General features: G+C 46.1%; 1 protein-coding gene across 1 annotated transcript in view; it reads left to right on the top strand.

The window, feature by feature from the left end:
- Positions 1 to 12,880, top strand: part of LOC115098361 (extracellular calcium-sensing receptor-like) — a 54,663-nt gene extending 41,783 nt beyond the window's left edge. The window contains exons 3-5 of the mRNA XM_029614915.1: positions 552 to 779; positions 1,471 to 1,594; positions 11,961 to 12,880. Of these exons, the coding sequence (XP_029470775.1) occupies positions 552 to 779; positions 1,471 to 1,594; positions 11,961 to 12,880 (1,272 nt within the window). The remainder of the gene's footprint in view (positions 1 to 551; positions 780 to 1,470; positions 1,595 to 11,960) is intronic.
- Positions 12,881 to 13,181: the final 301 nt, after the last annotated feature.

Below are 13,181 nucleotides of genomic sequence, written 5' to 3'. Positions count from 1 at the left end.
CAGAGGATAGACCTGTCAACCCTCGGTCTGGTCCTGGATCCATCTGGGGTCGGGCTGAGGCCCAAGGGCACACTAAAACACCCGAGTGTAACAGAATGCAAGGCCTTTAGAGGCTGTCCTACGTAACATAAAAACTGCAAACAAAAGACAAGTGTGATTTCATTTCTGCAACATAAGTACAGTAGCAATAGAGTGTGGGATGGGGAGAGAGGTGAATGATTTGTTTTACTATACTGTGTAAATGCTTTGCTGCAAATTTTTGTTGTTATTATATTAATTAAGATTCAATAAACTTTTATTTTTACATTTAAAAAAGGAATAGTCTGTTCCACAGCACCTACACTTGCTGAAATCAGATACTGGATACTGAGTTCAGTAAGAGACACTCTTACAGAAATAAGAGGGTACCTCACCAAAAAGGATGCCGAACCTGATTGGCTAATGTTTCATTGCAAAGCATTGCAAGATAAGGCCAGGGAGGGTGCTGAGGAGTCAGTGATGTACCAGAAATCCTTGATTTTTTTCAGTTCTCCTTTTTTGCTGGGATCCAGGTTCTCCAGCACTTGAAGCGAGTCCACTTCTGGAACCCAGTGGGAGAAGAGCTGTACTTCAATGAGCGTGGGGACGCCTCTTCTGTCTTTGACATCATGAACTGGCACCTGACCCCTGATGGTGACAACAGATACCACACTGTGGGCATCTATAATCCCCTGGCATCAACAGACAGCAAGCTGATCCTAAATGAGAGCCTCATTCACTGGGGAAGGGGATACTCTCAGGTAACATTCCACCCTCCCACCCCCTCCAAAACAAACTATATTTAGTGAGGTAGAATAGAATAGATACAAGAATAGAACAGAAAAAGAAGAGAATAGATAGAGGGACAGGACAGAATGGAGTAGACTGGAATAAAATAGAATAGAAACAGGAAGAGAGAATAGTAAGGGGGCAATTTACAAGTAAAGCCCAGTAGTTGAGGGTGCGTTTATTGCACTTCGAAGGTAATTTCCAAAGGAAGCTGCCTGGATAGTTTCTCTTTATAAACTAACTAGCAGAAAGGATGTGCACTAAAATCAGTCTCGCATTTTGCAACTGCCACTTGTATATGTGGCAGCAGTGGGGTAAAATAGCGAGCAGGCTTGTGAAAATGCTGTGTGCAGGCTGCTTTACTCCTCCCATCCAGGGCCCCCAGGAATGACTCTATCTAACCTGGTTAAATGTGTGGTGCGCATGTAAACCCCACGCGTGCTTTACAGACATCCTGAAGAGAGCAAGTTTTAGACAGGCCAGGTATGGTTTTGAATATCGTTCTCCGCTAGTGCAGAATGAGATACAGGAAAAGAATAGAATCTGGCTATTTTCATGAGAATTTCTTCTCTGTTTTCAGGAATCTCAGGGAGAATCGTCAGGCTCTGTAACTCTCTCTTCACCATTAGGCAGCACTAATGCTCTCTTTCGTTTCTTTCTCAGGTCCCACGCTCCGTGTGCAGTGAGAGCTGTCCCCCGGGGTACAGGAAAGTTCCACAGGAAGGACGACCTGTCTGCTGCTTCCACTGCACCCCCTGTCCTGAGGGAGAGATCTCCAACCAAACCGGTGAGACCTACCTCAGTGAAGGGAGAGAGAAAAGAGAAGGGGGAAGAAAGGGGCCTCAAGGAAACCTCAAAATGCATCTAACCAGTGATGAAAATCAAAGAGATGCACTGGAGTTCACCTTTTCTTAAGCATCAGGTCTTCACTTTCCTATTGTCAGGACAGAGTTTTGTGCTTTGGAGCTCCCAAATATTGTTTTATTAATTCAAATATTTTTGGATTAAAGAGCAGTAAAGAGATACAGAGAAAATAATGAGATATAAATAGTGGTAAAGAAAGTGAAGGAATGAGGGAAAAAGGGAATGGGAAAATGTTTATCATTATCATTTTAATTTATTAATTGATGAAAATAATTACTGTATTAAATCTTTCTGCCCTTAACTTTTTGTTTCCCAGTAGAGTTAGTGGTTCTGGAGCATGGGCACCAGCTCTGTGAATGCCATTGGTGCTTATGGGTTTTTCTTATGAGACCAGTTTGACCCAGTCTTGTTCAGGAACAGAACTGGGGATGTGCAGTGGGGACCTCCACACTTCCAGGAGAAACACTGACTGTTCTGTCCCCAGCAGTGGGTACATGTTTGTATCTGTCTATATTGCAGTTTAACTGTGTTTAGTGCAGTCCTCCCTTCTAAGGATTCTTAATACTGAAGCACTGTTTGTAACCTTAGATGAAAATCTGTGAGCCTTTGTCTTTAAGAGACCCCCCCCCCCCCCCTCCACTTTCTCTCACCATCGGGAGAGCATTCAATCTAACTTAAGTTTTCCAGGGTGCCTTATAGGTTCAAAGGACTGTCCCTCATGCTCTCCCTGTGTTACATGGTTCTTAGGCTCACTGCCATTGGACCCTGTCCCCTGCCTCTAGCTTGTGGAGGCGTTTCCTTGGGCAGCTCTCGAGGAGAGTCAGTCGCTCCAAGCTTGACTCTGTAGCAGCCAGCATGCAAGGATTATTTACTTGGGATACTGGGATAGAATAATAATAAACATTATACGTGCAGTTATATGGTTCTGAAAACAGGAACTGTGCTGGTGTGACCAGATACAATAGGCAGGAGGAAGATGGAGACTCAGATTGATTACTATTACACGTTATATTTATCTAGGTAACACTTACAGTCTCACCCCTTCCCATATGAGGACTGGTGACACAGCCAGGAAATATTCACCATTGCTAACCTAGTCTGGACTAGGGGATGACATTTTTACTATTGGTCCTCCAATAACCTCTTTTTAATGGCTGAATAATCAGCCCCTGAAGTTCTTCTTTTCCAGCGGAGGTCTCTGGAGAGAAGTATTGTCAGCACATCTGTGACCATTTTCCGATGGTCATTATACAAGTTTAAAGTTGCCCTTCTCTTGTAAGTCTCTCATAAGTACATAAGAGCATAATTGCTAAGCTGGGTCAGGTCAAGGTCCATCAAGCCCAGCTTCCTGTCTCTGACAGTGCCCAATCCAGGTTGCAAGTACCTGGCAGATCCCATAAATTAGATCTTACTCATCTCCCCAGATCGGTTCTCTCAAGCCACAGTGTCATTCGTAATCTGAGAAACACAAAGTTTTACCAGCAAAACCTCTTCTTTCTGAATCATCTGATCCCTGTCACTGTTCAGTGTCTAGAAGTCCTAGAAACAAGGCTTGGGGAGGTGGAGCCTGGGCGATCACTCAATGTGAGGGGGTAAGCTCTCGTTTAGCTTTCAGGGGAGGGCGCAGGTAGAGCAGGAGCCCCGGCAGGGACAGAGACAGAGACAGAAGACACTGTTGAGGTCTCTTCATCCCTTTTGGATTGTCCTTTGAATCCCACCTGCCCACCCCTTCCCCCCTACCTTTTTTTCAGAATGTTATCTTATGTTATGTTATTCGGTTTTCAATTACTTTGATTTTGTTGCCAGCTTTCTTTTCTGTTAACAATTTCTTTCTAAAAAGTACCTTGGTGTGTTAGGAATATATTTTACCAAAGTTTGATTTTTGTGTTGAATAGCTCCAAATATCTCCCCAGTAACTCTTTTGGCAACAACTGCACAAAGTACTCAAGGAGCAGCCCCATAGCTCGATAGGGTGGCAATATGACATTTTCTGGTTTATTCTCCATTCCTTTTTGGATCATTCCTAATATCTTATTTGCTTTTTTGACTGCTGCTGTGTACAGAGCTGAGGTTTTCAGCATATTGGCCACATGGAATCCAAGGTCCTGTTCCAGGGTAGTGACTCCAAATGTACAGGATCTATTCTGGGGATTATTTTTCCCAATGTGCATCACTTTGATCTTTTCTACATTAAATTTCACCTGCCGTTCAGTTGCCCAGTCTCCTAGTCTCACAATATACTTCTGCAGTCCCTTGCAATCTACTACAGTTATTACAAATTTGAATAATTTTGTGTCATCTGAAATATGATCACCTCACTTGTCATTCCCATTACCAGATCTTTTTTTTTTTTTTTATAATTGAAATTTTTATTGAAAGTGTGCATTAATAAATACAGCTTTGGCATTAACAAGTCAACAAGATACAATAATGGTAAGGTAACAAAACAATCTAGCGCTCAACTCGTGGACCTTCGCACACCAACACACTTGCCTTTCAATATCCCTCCCTCCCCCCTCCCTCCCAATCCCCCAGGTGCTTAATAAGTAATAGTAATAGTAAGAATAGACTGTGTATATGGAAAGCATTAATTAATAAAAACTGCGGTACAATTGTGATGAGGATGAGGAATCTATGAATGTTGTCGTGCTTGCCAATCTCTATATGGCTGCCATACCCTCCGAGATGAAGCTACTTCACATTCTCGAAAAGTGTTGACGCTGTCGTGTAACAAACTGAGAGTGCGCAATCTGTTATGAATTTTCCCAAAGGCTATAGGACCAGGCAACCTCCATTCCAGGGCTACCTGACATTTGGCAGCAGACAAGATATAGTTAATGAGTTTTCCCTGTAGTAGTGACAACTCAAACGGAAGATTCAATAACACCTGCTCTGGTTGAAGGACTATCGCGGTCCCGAGAATTGCTCGGATGAGTAGGGCCAATTCATCCCAGAATTTGACTAGATAAGGGCATGTCCACCACATATGATAGAACGTACCTTCTTCCCCGCACCCCTTCCAACATCGGTCATCATAGGTTGCCTTAAACTTATGTAGTCTAGATGGGGTATAATACCAACGTAATAATACTTTGTACCTGTTCTCTATCAGCTGCGAATAGGGGAGACCCCGTTTCGTGCAAGAAAATATCTGAACCCACGTCTCATCCGACAGGGATCTGTGCAAATCCCTCTCCCAAGCCTGCTGATACGCTGGTTTAACCACGGGGTCCTTATTAAGGTAATTATAAACCTGCGAGATAGCTTTCCTCAAGGTGTCTGCCTGATCACACCAAGCCTCAAATTGCGTCTTGCCGAGGATTAGATCCCCCCCCACCTTTTCCACTTGAAAAAAGTGTCTAATTTGTAAATATTGAAATATATCTCCCGATGGTAGGTCATAAGCCGCCTGTAGGGAGGTGTATGGGATCATCCCGTCAAGTCCCCACAATCGGCCGAAGTTCCTAATTCCCTTTTTAAGCCAATCTCCAAAGGTTTTAGATGTCATGCCCTGTGGGAATCTAGAATTCGTTTGAAAACTGGAGCTATAGTAATACCGTCTATCTCCCGCCAACTGTGCCTTCCACCGGTCCCAAACCATAAGCGTATGAACAGTCGACGCGGTAGCATGGACCAAAGCGGGGCGTGTTCTCTTAGGTTGCCAAATCAAGGAACTGAGGGAGGATACTCCAGCCAGCGATTTTTCAATGACCACCCATTGTTTCTGCTCCTTTAACCTGTGCCAATCAAAGAGAGCCCTAAGCTGGGACGCCACTAGATACCACCTCAAGTTGGGAACTCCCAATCCTCCCCGTGTCCTAGGTCTATACAGGACTGCTCTGGCAACCCTCGGAGGTCTTCGCTTCCAGATATATGAGAAAATACGTTTCTGCCACCCATTTACTATAACATCAGGAATATGGATAGGAAGCGCCTGGAATAAATAGCCAAGCCGTGGAAGAATATTCATTTTGACCGAGGCTATTCTCCCTGTCCAAGAAAGGTAGAGTTCAGACCAGCGATCTAAATCCGAAAAAATTTTACGAACAAGGGGTGGGTAGTTCAGTTGATATAACTCTGCTGGGTCCTTGCTAATATAGACTCCTAAATATTTTATTTTAGAGGACGCCCAACGGAACTGAAACTGCTGTTTAAGATCCGATAGCTCCGAGCTAGTTAAAGTAACATTAAGTATCTCAGACTTATCTATGTTGAGTTTGAATCCAGAAACCGCCCCAAAATTCCCCAAGGCTTCCAAGGCTCCTTTCAAAGACATTGACGGGGTTGTCAGGGTAAATAAAATGTCGTCCGCAAACATGGACATCTTGTAGGATGCTTCCCCCCACCTCTACCCCTCGTATCTGTGGTGTATTTCGAACCGTGATGGCCAGCGGCTCCAGAAACAGGGCAAATAGTAATGGGGACAGGGGGCATCCCTGTCGTGTTCCCCTCTGAATATGAAATGCGTCAGAGTAAATGCCATTGACCTTTACGCGAGCCGTCGGATTAGTGTACAGAAGCCCCAACCAGGTTAAGAATTTATCCCCAAAATTCATGGCCCTCAAAGTCTGGAATAAAAACTGCCAATGCACCATGTCGAAGGCCTTCTCCGCATCGACCGAGAGTAATACCATCGGCTCGCCCTCCCTTCTAGCCCACCCAATTAAATCCACAATTTTACGGATGTTATCCGCCGCCATTCTCCCAGGTATGAACCCGGCTTGATCTGTGTGTACTAGCTTCCCCATAACACTATTCATCCGATTCGCCAGGATTTTAGCTAGAATTTTAAGGTCGATATTGAGGAGGGATATGGGCCTGTAAGATCCACAATGAGTAGGATCTCTGCCAGGTTTCCCAAGAATGGTAATGCCAGCCTCATTAGACCCCGATCTCAGAGGATCACCCTCTCGTAAGGCGTGAAATAAATCTTGAAGCAAGGGGACCAAAGAAGCCGAGAACGTTTTGTAAAACAGAGGGGTATAGCCATCTAGGCCCGGAGCCTTGTTAGCCTTGAGGTCCTTTATAGCCCACTGTATTTCCAGGGGTGAGATCTCGCTATCCAGCCTATTCTGTTCCTCCGACGTCAAGACTGGAAGTGTAACATTACTAAGGTATCCCTGAATCTGGGTGTCCTCAATTTGGGTGTCGGTGGAGTATAAGGCACCGTAAAATTCCTGAAACCTCTTGCGAATATCTGGAGGGGAGGTCAGCAGGTCACCGCCTGCAGCCCGGATCCCTAAAATTTGATTCTGTGTTTGCCTGCGCTTTAAAAACCTGGCCAATAATTTCCCGGCCCTGTTGCCCCAAGCATATCGTTCTAAATTCAGCATTTTTAGTCTATCCGACAACTCTGCGGAGGCTAACAGGTTCAGTTCCCCTCGAGCCTGTTGTAAAGAGGCATAAATTGTTCTCGATTGCGTACTTTTGTGTTCCCCAGCTAGACGCTCAATTTTCTGGAGAAGCTGCTGTTTATGCGCTAACTTAGTACGTTTCACGTGGGCTCCCTGTGATATACATTTGCCCCTCAGTACCGCCTTAAGGCAGTCCCAAATCAGTATGGGCGCCCCTTTATTATGAGTGACATACTCCTGAATATCAGTAATTAGCTGTTGGCGGAAACCTTCGTCCCTCAATAAGGTGTCATTCAGTTTCCAGGATTTAATGCCTGTGGTTTCATGCTTTCCTCGAAGCTTTAAGGTTATGGAAGCGTGGTCAGACCATGTAATAGTTTGTATCTCTACGTCCCCAATTCTATCCACCAGCAGTCTATCCAGCAAAAAGAAATCTATACGGGAATAAGTGTGGTGGGAGGCCGAGAAAAACGTATAGTCCCTGCCTGTGGGGTTCTGCTGTCTCCAAGGATCTACCAGATTCCACTTATCTATCAAAGACTTTAGTCTCAGTCTGTGAGGGCGGGACCCTTCCTGTGCCCCTTTGGAGTTGTCTTTATGGGGGTCTATAGTCATATTAAAATCTCCCACGACTATTATTTGTCCCTCTCCTTCGTTTTCCAGAACTCCATCTAGCTGTGTATAGAAATCCTTCTGGTGGTCGTTTGGTGCGTATATATTCAGTAAGGTATAGGTGGTCCCCTGATAGTCGAAACAGACCAGCACATATCTCCCATTTACATCCCCTATCTGTTTGCGGATAACATAATCCTCCCCCCGGCCAAAAAGTATACAGACTCCCGTATACTTTGCCTTCGGTCTGGCCGCTGAGAAAACTCTGTAGGGGAATTCCGGCCAGTGGAGCAGATGTTCGTATCTTTTGGTTAGATGTGTCTCTTGTAGGCATATGATCTTGGCGCCTAGGGACTGAATATCATGACGCAGCAAATGCCTTTTCCGTGGGGTGTGCAGCCCCTTGACATTAAGAGAAAGCAAATGTAACGCCATTATGCTAAGTGCGTGCTGGATATTAGTAGCTCATGAGAAACATACATACACATCATTGAATTCATTGAGCCCTCCAGTACCCAAATACACATCCTCTCCCCAATCCCACACACTACAGCTCCCCATATTCTGAAATTAGCATGTATTTGCAATAAATCACAGTCATCCCTTTTGTCCACGCACTCCCCATCCCCCGCTCCCTCTCCCTCCCTCCCACCCCCCTGAAATATGCGCGCCATAACCATATGACGCCTCTGCCGAAGCAGATGAGACCAGTGAAATCCCTGTGGTGGCCCGCTGCCACTCCAATGCCTTCCCTCGTACGTCCTTTGAGAACTGAGCAGTTTATAACCAAACATGACTGAAAGTAAAAGAACTCGTCCCCCGGTGCAACTCGTATCCCGTCGAAACCATAGGAACACTAGAAATAAGTGGGGTCATCTCCAACAATGTGCATCTATGCCCTCTAGACACATTCCCCAACATACTCATGCAGAAGTACTCAGCCAGTCACAACAACCGGAGAGAGCCCCTTCAGGTGCCTCCACGCTTCTCTCCAGCCTCCATTTGCTGTCCACTGACATTCCGTCTCAGCCGCCGTCCACCGTTGTCTACACGCTGCCATCTTCTTATCTCCAACCTCTCTCGCTGCGGCTGTGGGGCGGGAACCTTGACCGGGAAGCCAGCGGTCGTCAAGATGGCCGCCGCTTCTGAGACATTCAGGGCCTTAGATGTGACGCCCTGGATGGTTACTGCTATGCCTGACGGAAATAGCCAGCGGTATCGAAGCTTCTCCCGTCTCATCACTGACGTGACAGGCTGATATTCCTGCCTTTTTTTTAGGGTGATTGAAGAAATATCTGCGAACACTGCTATCTGATGGGACTCCCACTGCCAGGATTGCTGTTTTCGCGCCACTGAGAGAATCTTTTCCTTAATAGGAAATCTCAAAAAGCAAGCTATTATGTCTCTGGGCTGGTTGTTACCACGGGGACCCAGGGTACGATGCGCCCTTTCAATCGCGATCTCCGGTATGAGTTCCATCGTATCCCCCGATGGTTCTTGCGCTAGGAAGAATTGGCATAAGGATCGCACCACCGCCTCGCAGTCTGTATACAATTCTGTCTCTGGTACGCCCCGGAATCGCAGATTGCATCTGCGATTCCTGTTCTCCAAATCCTCCATTTTTGCGGTGACTTCAGCATAGCTTTGACTGAGTGATTCCTCCTGTTCCTGTAGCTTAACTAGGCGCATTTCCTGGCCCTCCAGACGTATATCGCATTCGTCCACCCGGCGCCCTATGTCCGCCATATCCTCTCTCAGTTTCGCCATTTTCTCCAGCATCTCCCGTTTATTAGCCTTCATGTCCTGGCGGAGATCTTGGAACCATCGGCGGAATTCATCCCGGGTGGGCATTGCTGATTCTCGCGGTCCCTGCTCCGAATCGGAGCGCTCGTCCTCCTCCATCGCATCAGCGCTCGCGGCCTGGGTAGCATGGCTCTCAGTCGATCCCTCCTCATCTTTCCCCTTGGCGTATGAAAACTGCCGCAAATCTGGGCCCTTGCGCTTGGATGCCATAGCCAGGATGTTATGGGGCAACAATGTCGTCGACTGGGCGCTTGTAAGGGCGGATGGTGCTCGATTCTCTGCAATGTTAGCGCTAGGCACTCCGGAGCTACAGACTCAGACCGCCATTCAGGTTCGTGACGTCACCGTCTCCCATTACCAGATCTTTTAAACAGCATAGGTCCCAGTATTAGTCTGTTGCATTTCCGGCTGCTGCACAGCCTCCCTTCCACCAGGGAACCCCAGCGAACCCTCCTTGGAACCGTACTCTCCAGCACATTTCTGGTCTCTGGCCTTTGTGTGCTGTACTACCTCTGCTCCACCAGAGGATCACCATGAGCACATCCCTCAGGCTGTCCAAGCCCCTCTCTCCTGCCTCTACCATTTCCAGAATCTTGCCCTATTTAACCCTGCCTGTCCTTTCCCTCAATTCTTCGGCATCGAGAGCTATTCAACTCCTTGCTCTAACCACCTCTGCCTTATGGCCTTCTAAGGCCTCTCCTTGTTACTCTGAGTGGCCTTCTGATTATTTTGCCTTGTTTTGTCCTGTGGTCGATGGGCCTTCTGAATCTCCCTTGCCTTGTAGCCTGCTCCAGGCCTTTCATTGGCTCTTGCCTTATCAGGCATGGCCTAACCCTAATACCTCCATAGGCTTCTTCCTTGTCTCTGGGCCTTTTCCCATTCCATGTCTTCCTCTTATATGGCCTACCGAAACACATCTTATCTGAAAGAGGGGTTCAGTTCACAACCCGGTACTGGCACTCCCTCTGGAAGAAGTTTGGAATCACGCTTGACTATATGACGGCTTATCACCTGCAGGACAACGGGCAAGTTGAGTATACTAACCAACTCTTAAAACATTCCTCCATTCCTATATCAATTAGTGCCAGGACGACTGGGCCACCTTCCTGCCATTCTCCCACAACAATCACATTAATGCAGCCACCAGCTTTCAGATAGCTCCTGCTTCTGTTGCCAGTGCCTATGAAAGTTCCCAGGGCCATGAGGCTCAACTCTTGGCCCTAGAACTACATGACCTGTGGGAACAGAATAATCAATTGATTGAAAAAGCGGCAAAAGGAGCCAAGAAAACTGCTGAAGCTCGAAGGAGGCCAGACGCCAATTAAAGATGGGTGAGAAAGTTTGGCTAAATATTTGACATTTATGCCTGTGACTTCCTTTGTTGTGTTTGGTACTGTGCTTCTTTGGGCCTTTCCCAAGGTTAAGACAACTAGGCTCTGTCACTTACCAGCTGATGCTGCCGCCTACTCTAAAAATTTACAACGTTTCACATTTCGCTGCTCAAGCCATTAGTGCTTTCTTGGCCTTCCAGAGTGCCACCTGAACCTCAGGAGATTGTTTCAGATGGAGGCACAATGTATGAAGTCCAAGAAGTACTGGACTCCATCAGAGAGGCAAGAAAATGGAATATTTGTTCTCCTGGGGTCCAGAGGAAAATTCATAGGAGTCATCGTCCAACATATTGGATCACAACCTCCTAAAATACTTTCATCAGTGGTACCCTAGCCTCATTGGGGGGGGGGGGTCATGATGACATATGGGCAAAGGACAGCCAGCACCATTTTGAATAATGGCAGTCACTGGCCCAGGATTGGGAGGTTGCTCTGGGCCCCCTGCTAGAACACCAAGGATGTTTGCTGAGTCCTGGAGGGGTCCACTTGTGGGAGGGGGCTCCATATTTTAATAAATGGGTAAGATTGGTGCAGGTTTGAATCCTATGGGTTTAGAAGTGTATCTTCCCCTCTTGCCTGGAAACAAACCTTCAGACTCACGAAGCCCGCTTTGTGGTGAGAATATGGGATTGGCTATGTCTTTACTGATTGAGCAATATACTCCACTATTTGAACTTTGCCAAACTATTTCTCCTGCCTAACCTTGTTTCACTTCATAATACTGTCTAGTCTGCTTCTGAGTCTGTATAGTCTGAATGTCTTTTTTTTTTTTTTGCTCTTCTTTTGTCTCTGACTTCTTTGGTGAACCATTCTCTTTCCCTTGCTATCATGCCTTCCTCAAAAGGTTTATTGCTATTTCAGTACTATTTTTTATGCTGTCCATATTTCCTCTGTATCGCTTACAGCCTCCTAGCCCTCATAAAGCTTCCTTAGCATAACCATTAATTCTTTTGAAGTCATTCATTATGAAGTCTCAGAAACTTGTTTTGGTAAGTTTGGTTTTGATCCTGTATTTAAGAATCCAGATATATTCTATCAGATTATTTTACCTTCCACCTATATTATCCATGACTGTTTTTCAGAAATCTATAAACTGAAACAGCACTAATTATTGTTTATATTCTTATAGATGCCATTTTGTGCATCAGGTGTCCAGATGACCATTGGAGCAACCAGAAACGAGATCGGTGCATCAAGAGAGTGGTGGAGTTTCTTTCTTTCAGTGAAACCTTGGGGGCTTGTTTGGGAGCTGCTGCCATTTTTCTCTCAGTGATTTCTGCTGTGCTCCTGGTGATATTCATCCAACACAGACACAGCCCTATTGTGAGGGCCAACAACCGAGGCCTCAGCTACCTCCTCCTAGTCTCCCTCATCTTTTGCTCCCTCTGCTCTCTCATTTTTATTGGGAAGCCTGTAGAGCTCCGCTGTGTCCTACGCCAGACTGCCTTTGGCCTAGTCTTCTCCTTCTGTGTGGCCTGTATTCTTGCCAAGACCACTGTGGTTGTGGTAGCTTTCAAGGCCAGGTCCCCAGACAGCATGTACCGAAGGTGGTTAGGTTATAGAACCCCATCAACTATCATACTGAGCTGTTTGTCAATTCAGGCCATCATCTGCCTCACCTGGGTATGTATGTATCCCTCTTTCCCAGAGTTCAACTGGAAGGACTCTCCAGCCAAAATCCTCCTGGAGTGCAATGAGAACTCACGGGCTGCCTTCTACTGCATGCTGGGATTTCTGAGCCTCCTAGCTGGCATCAGCTTCCTGGTAGCATTCCAAGCCCGGAAACTTCCAGACCGCTACAATGAGTCCAAGTGGATTGCTTTCAGCATGACGGTGTTTCTTAGTGTCTGGACCTCCTTCCTACCAGCCTACCTGAGCACACATGGGAAATACATGGTTGCTGTGGAGATATTCGCCATTTTGTCCTCCAGCACTGGTGTCCTAGCCTGCATATTTCTGCCCAAGTGTTATATCATTTTGTTAACACGTCAATCTAGCAATGTGACCACATTTAATAAGAAACAGGCCATAAGCAGGAAGAAAATATGATAGGCCGCTTGCATCACCTAATGGATTTTGAAAAGAACATTTTCATATTATATAATTCAAAATATTTCCCAATTTGGCAGCCTCCACAAATTCGTTCTCCACGAAGATAATAAGAATAAGCAGGCTCATAGTGATGACAGTGTTACCCTTGGGTGGGAAAACCAAGATAGTGGATCTAAGGGCTCACATCTCAGTTGTGTACCTTAATTGCACAGTTCTCACACACTTAATACAGCACTCTGAGAATCCAGGATCCCCTGCAGGGGAACCTCAGATTCAAGGCCCTGTTACATTGTTTACT

This window comes from Rhinatrema bivittatum, chromosome 1 (assembly GCF_901001135.1).
Source record: "Rhinatrema bivittatum chromosome 1, aRhiBiv1.1, whole genome shotgun sequence".
In the NCBI taxonomy this organism is placed as follows: Eukaryota; Metazoa; Chordata; class Amphibia; order Gymnophiona; family Rhinatrematidae; genus Rhinatrema; species Rhinatrema bivittatum.
This window is presented reverse-complemented; position numbering and strand designations above follow the sequence as displayed.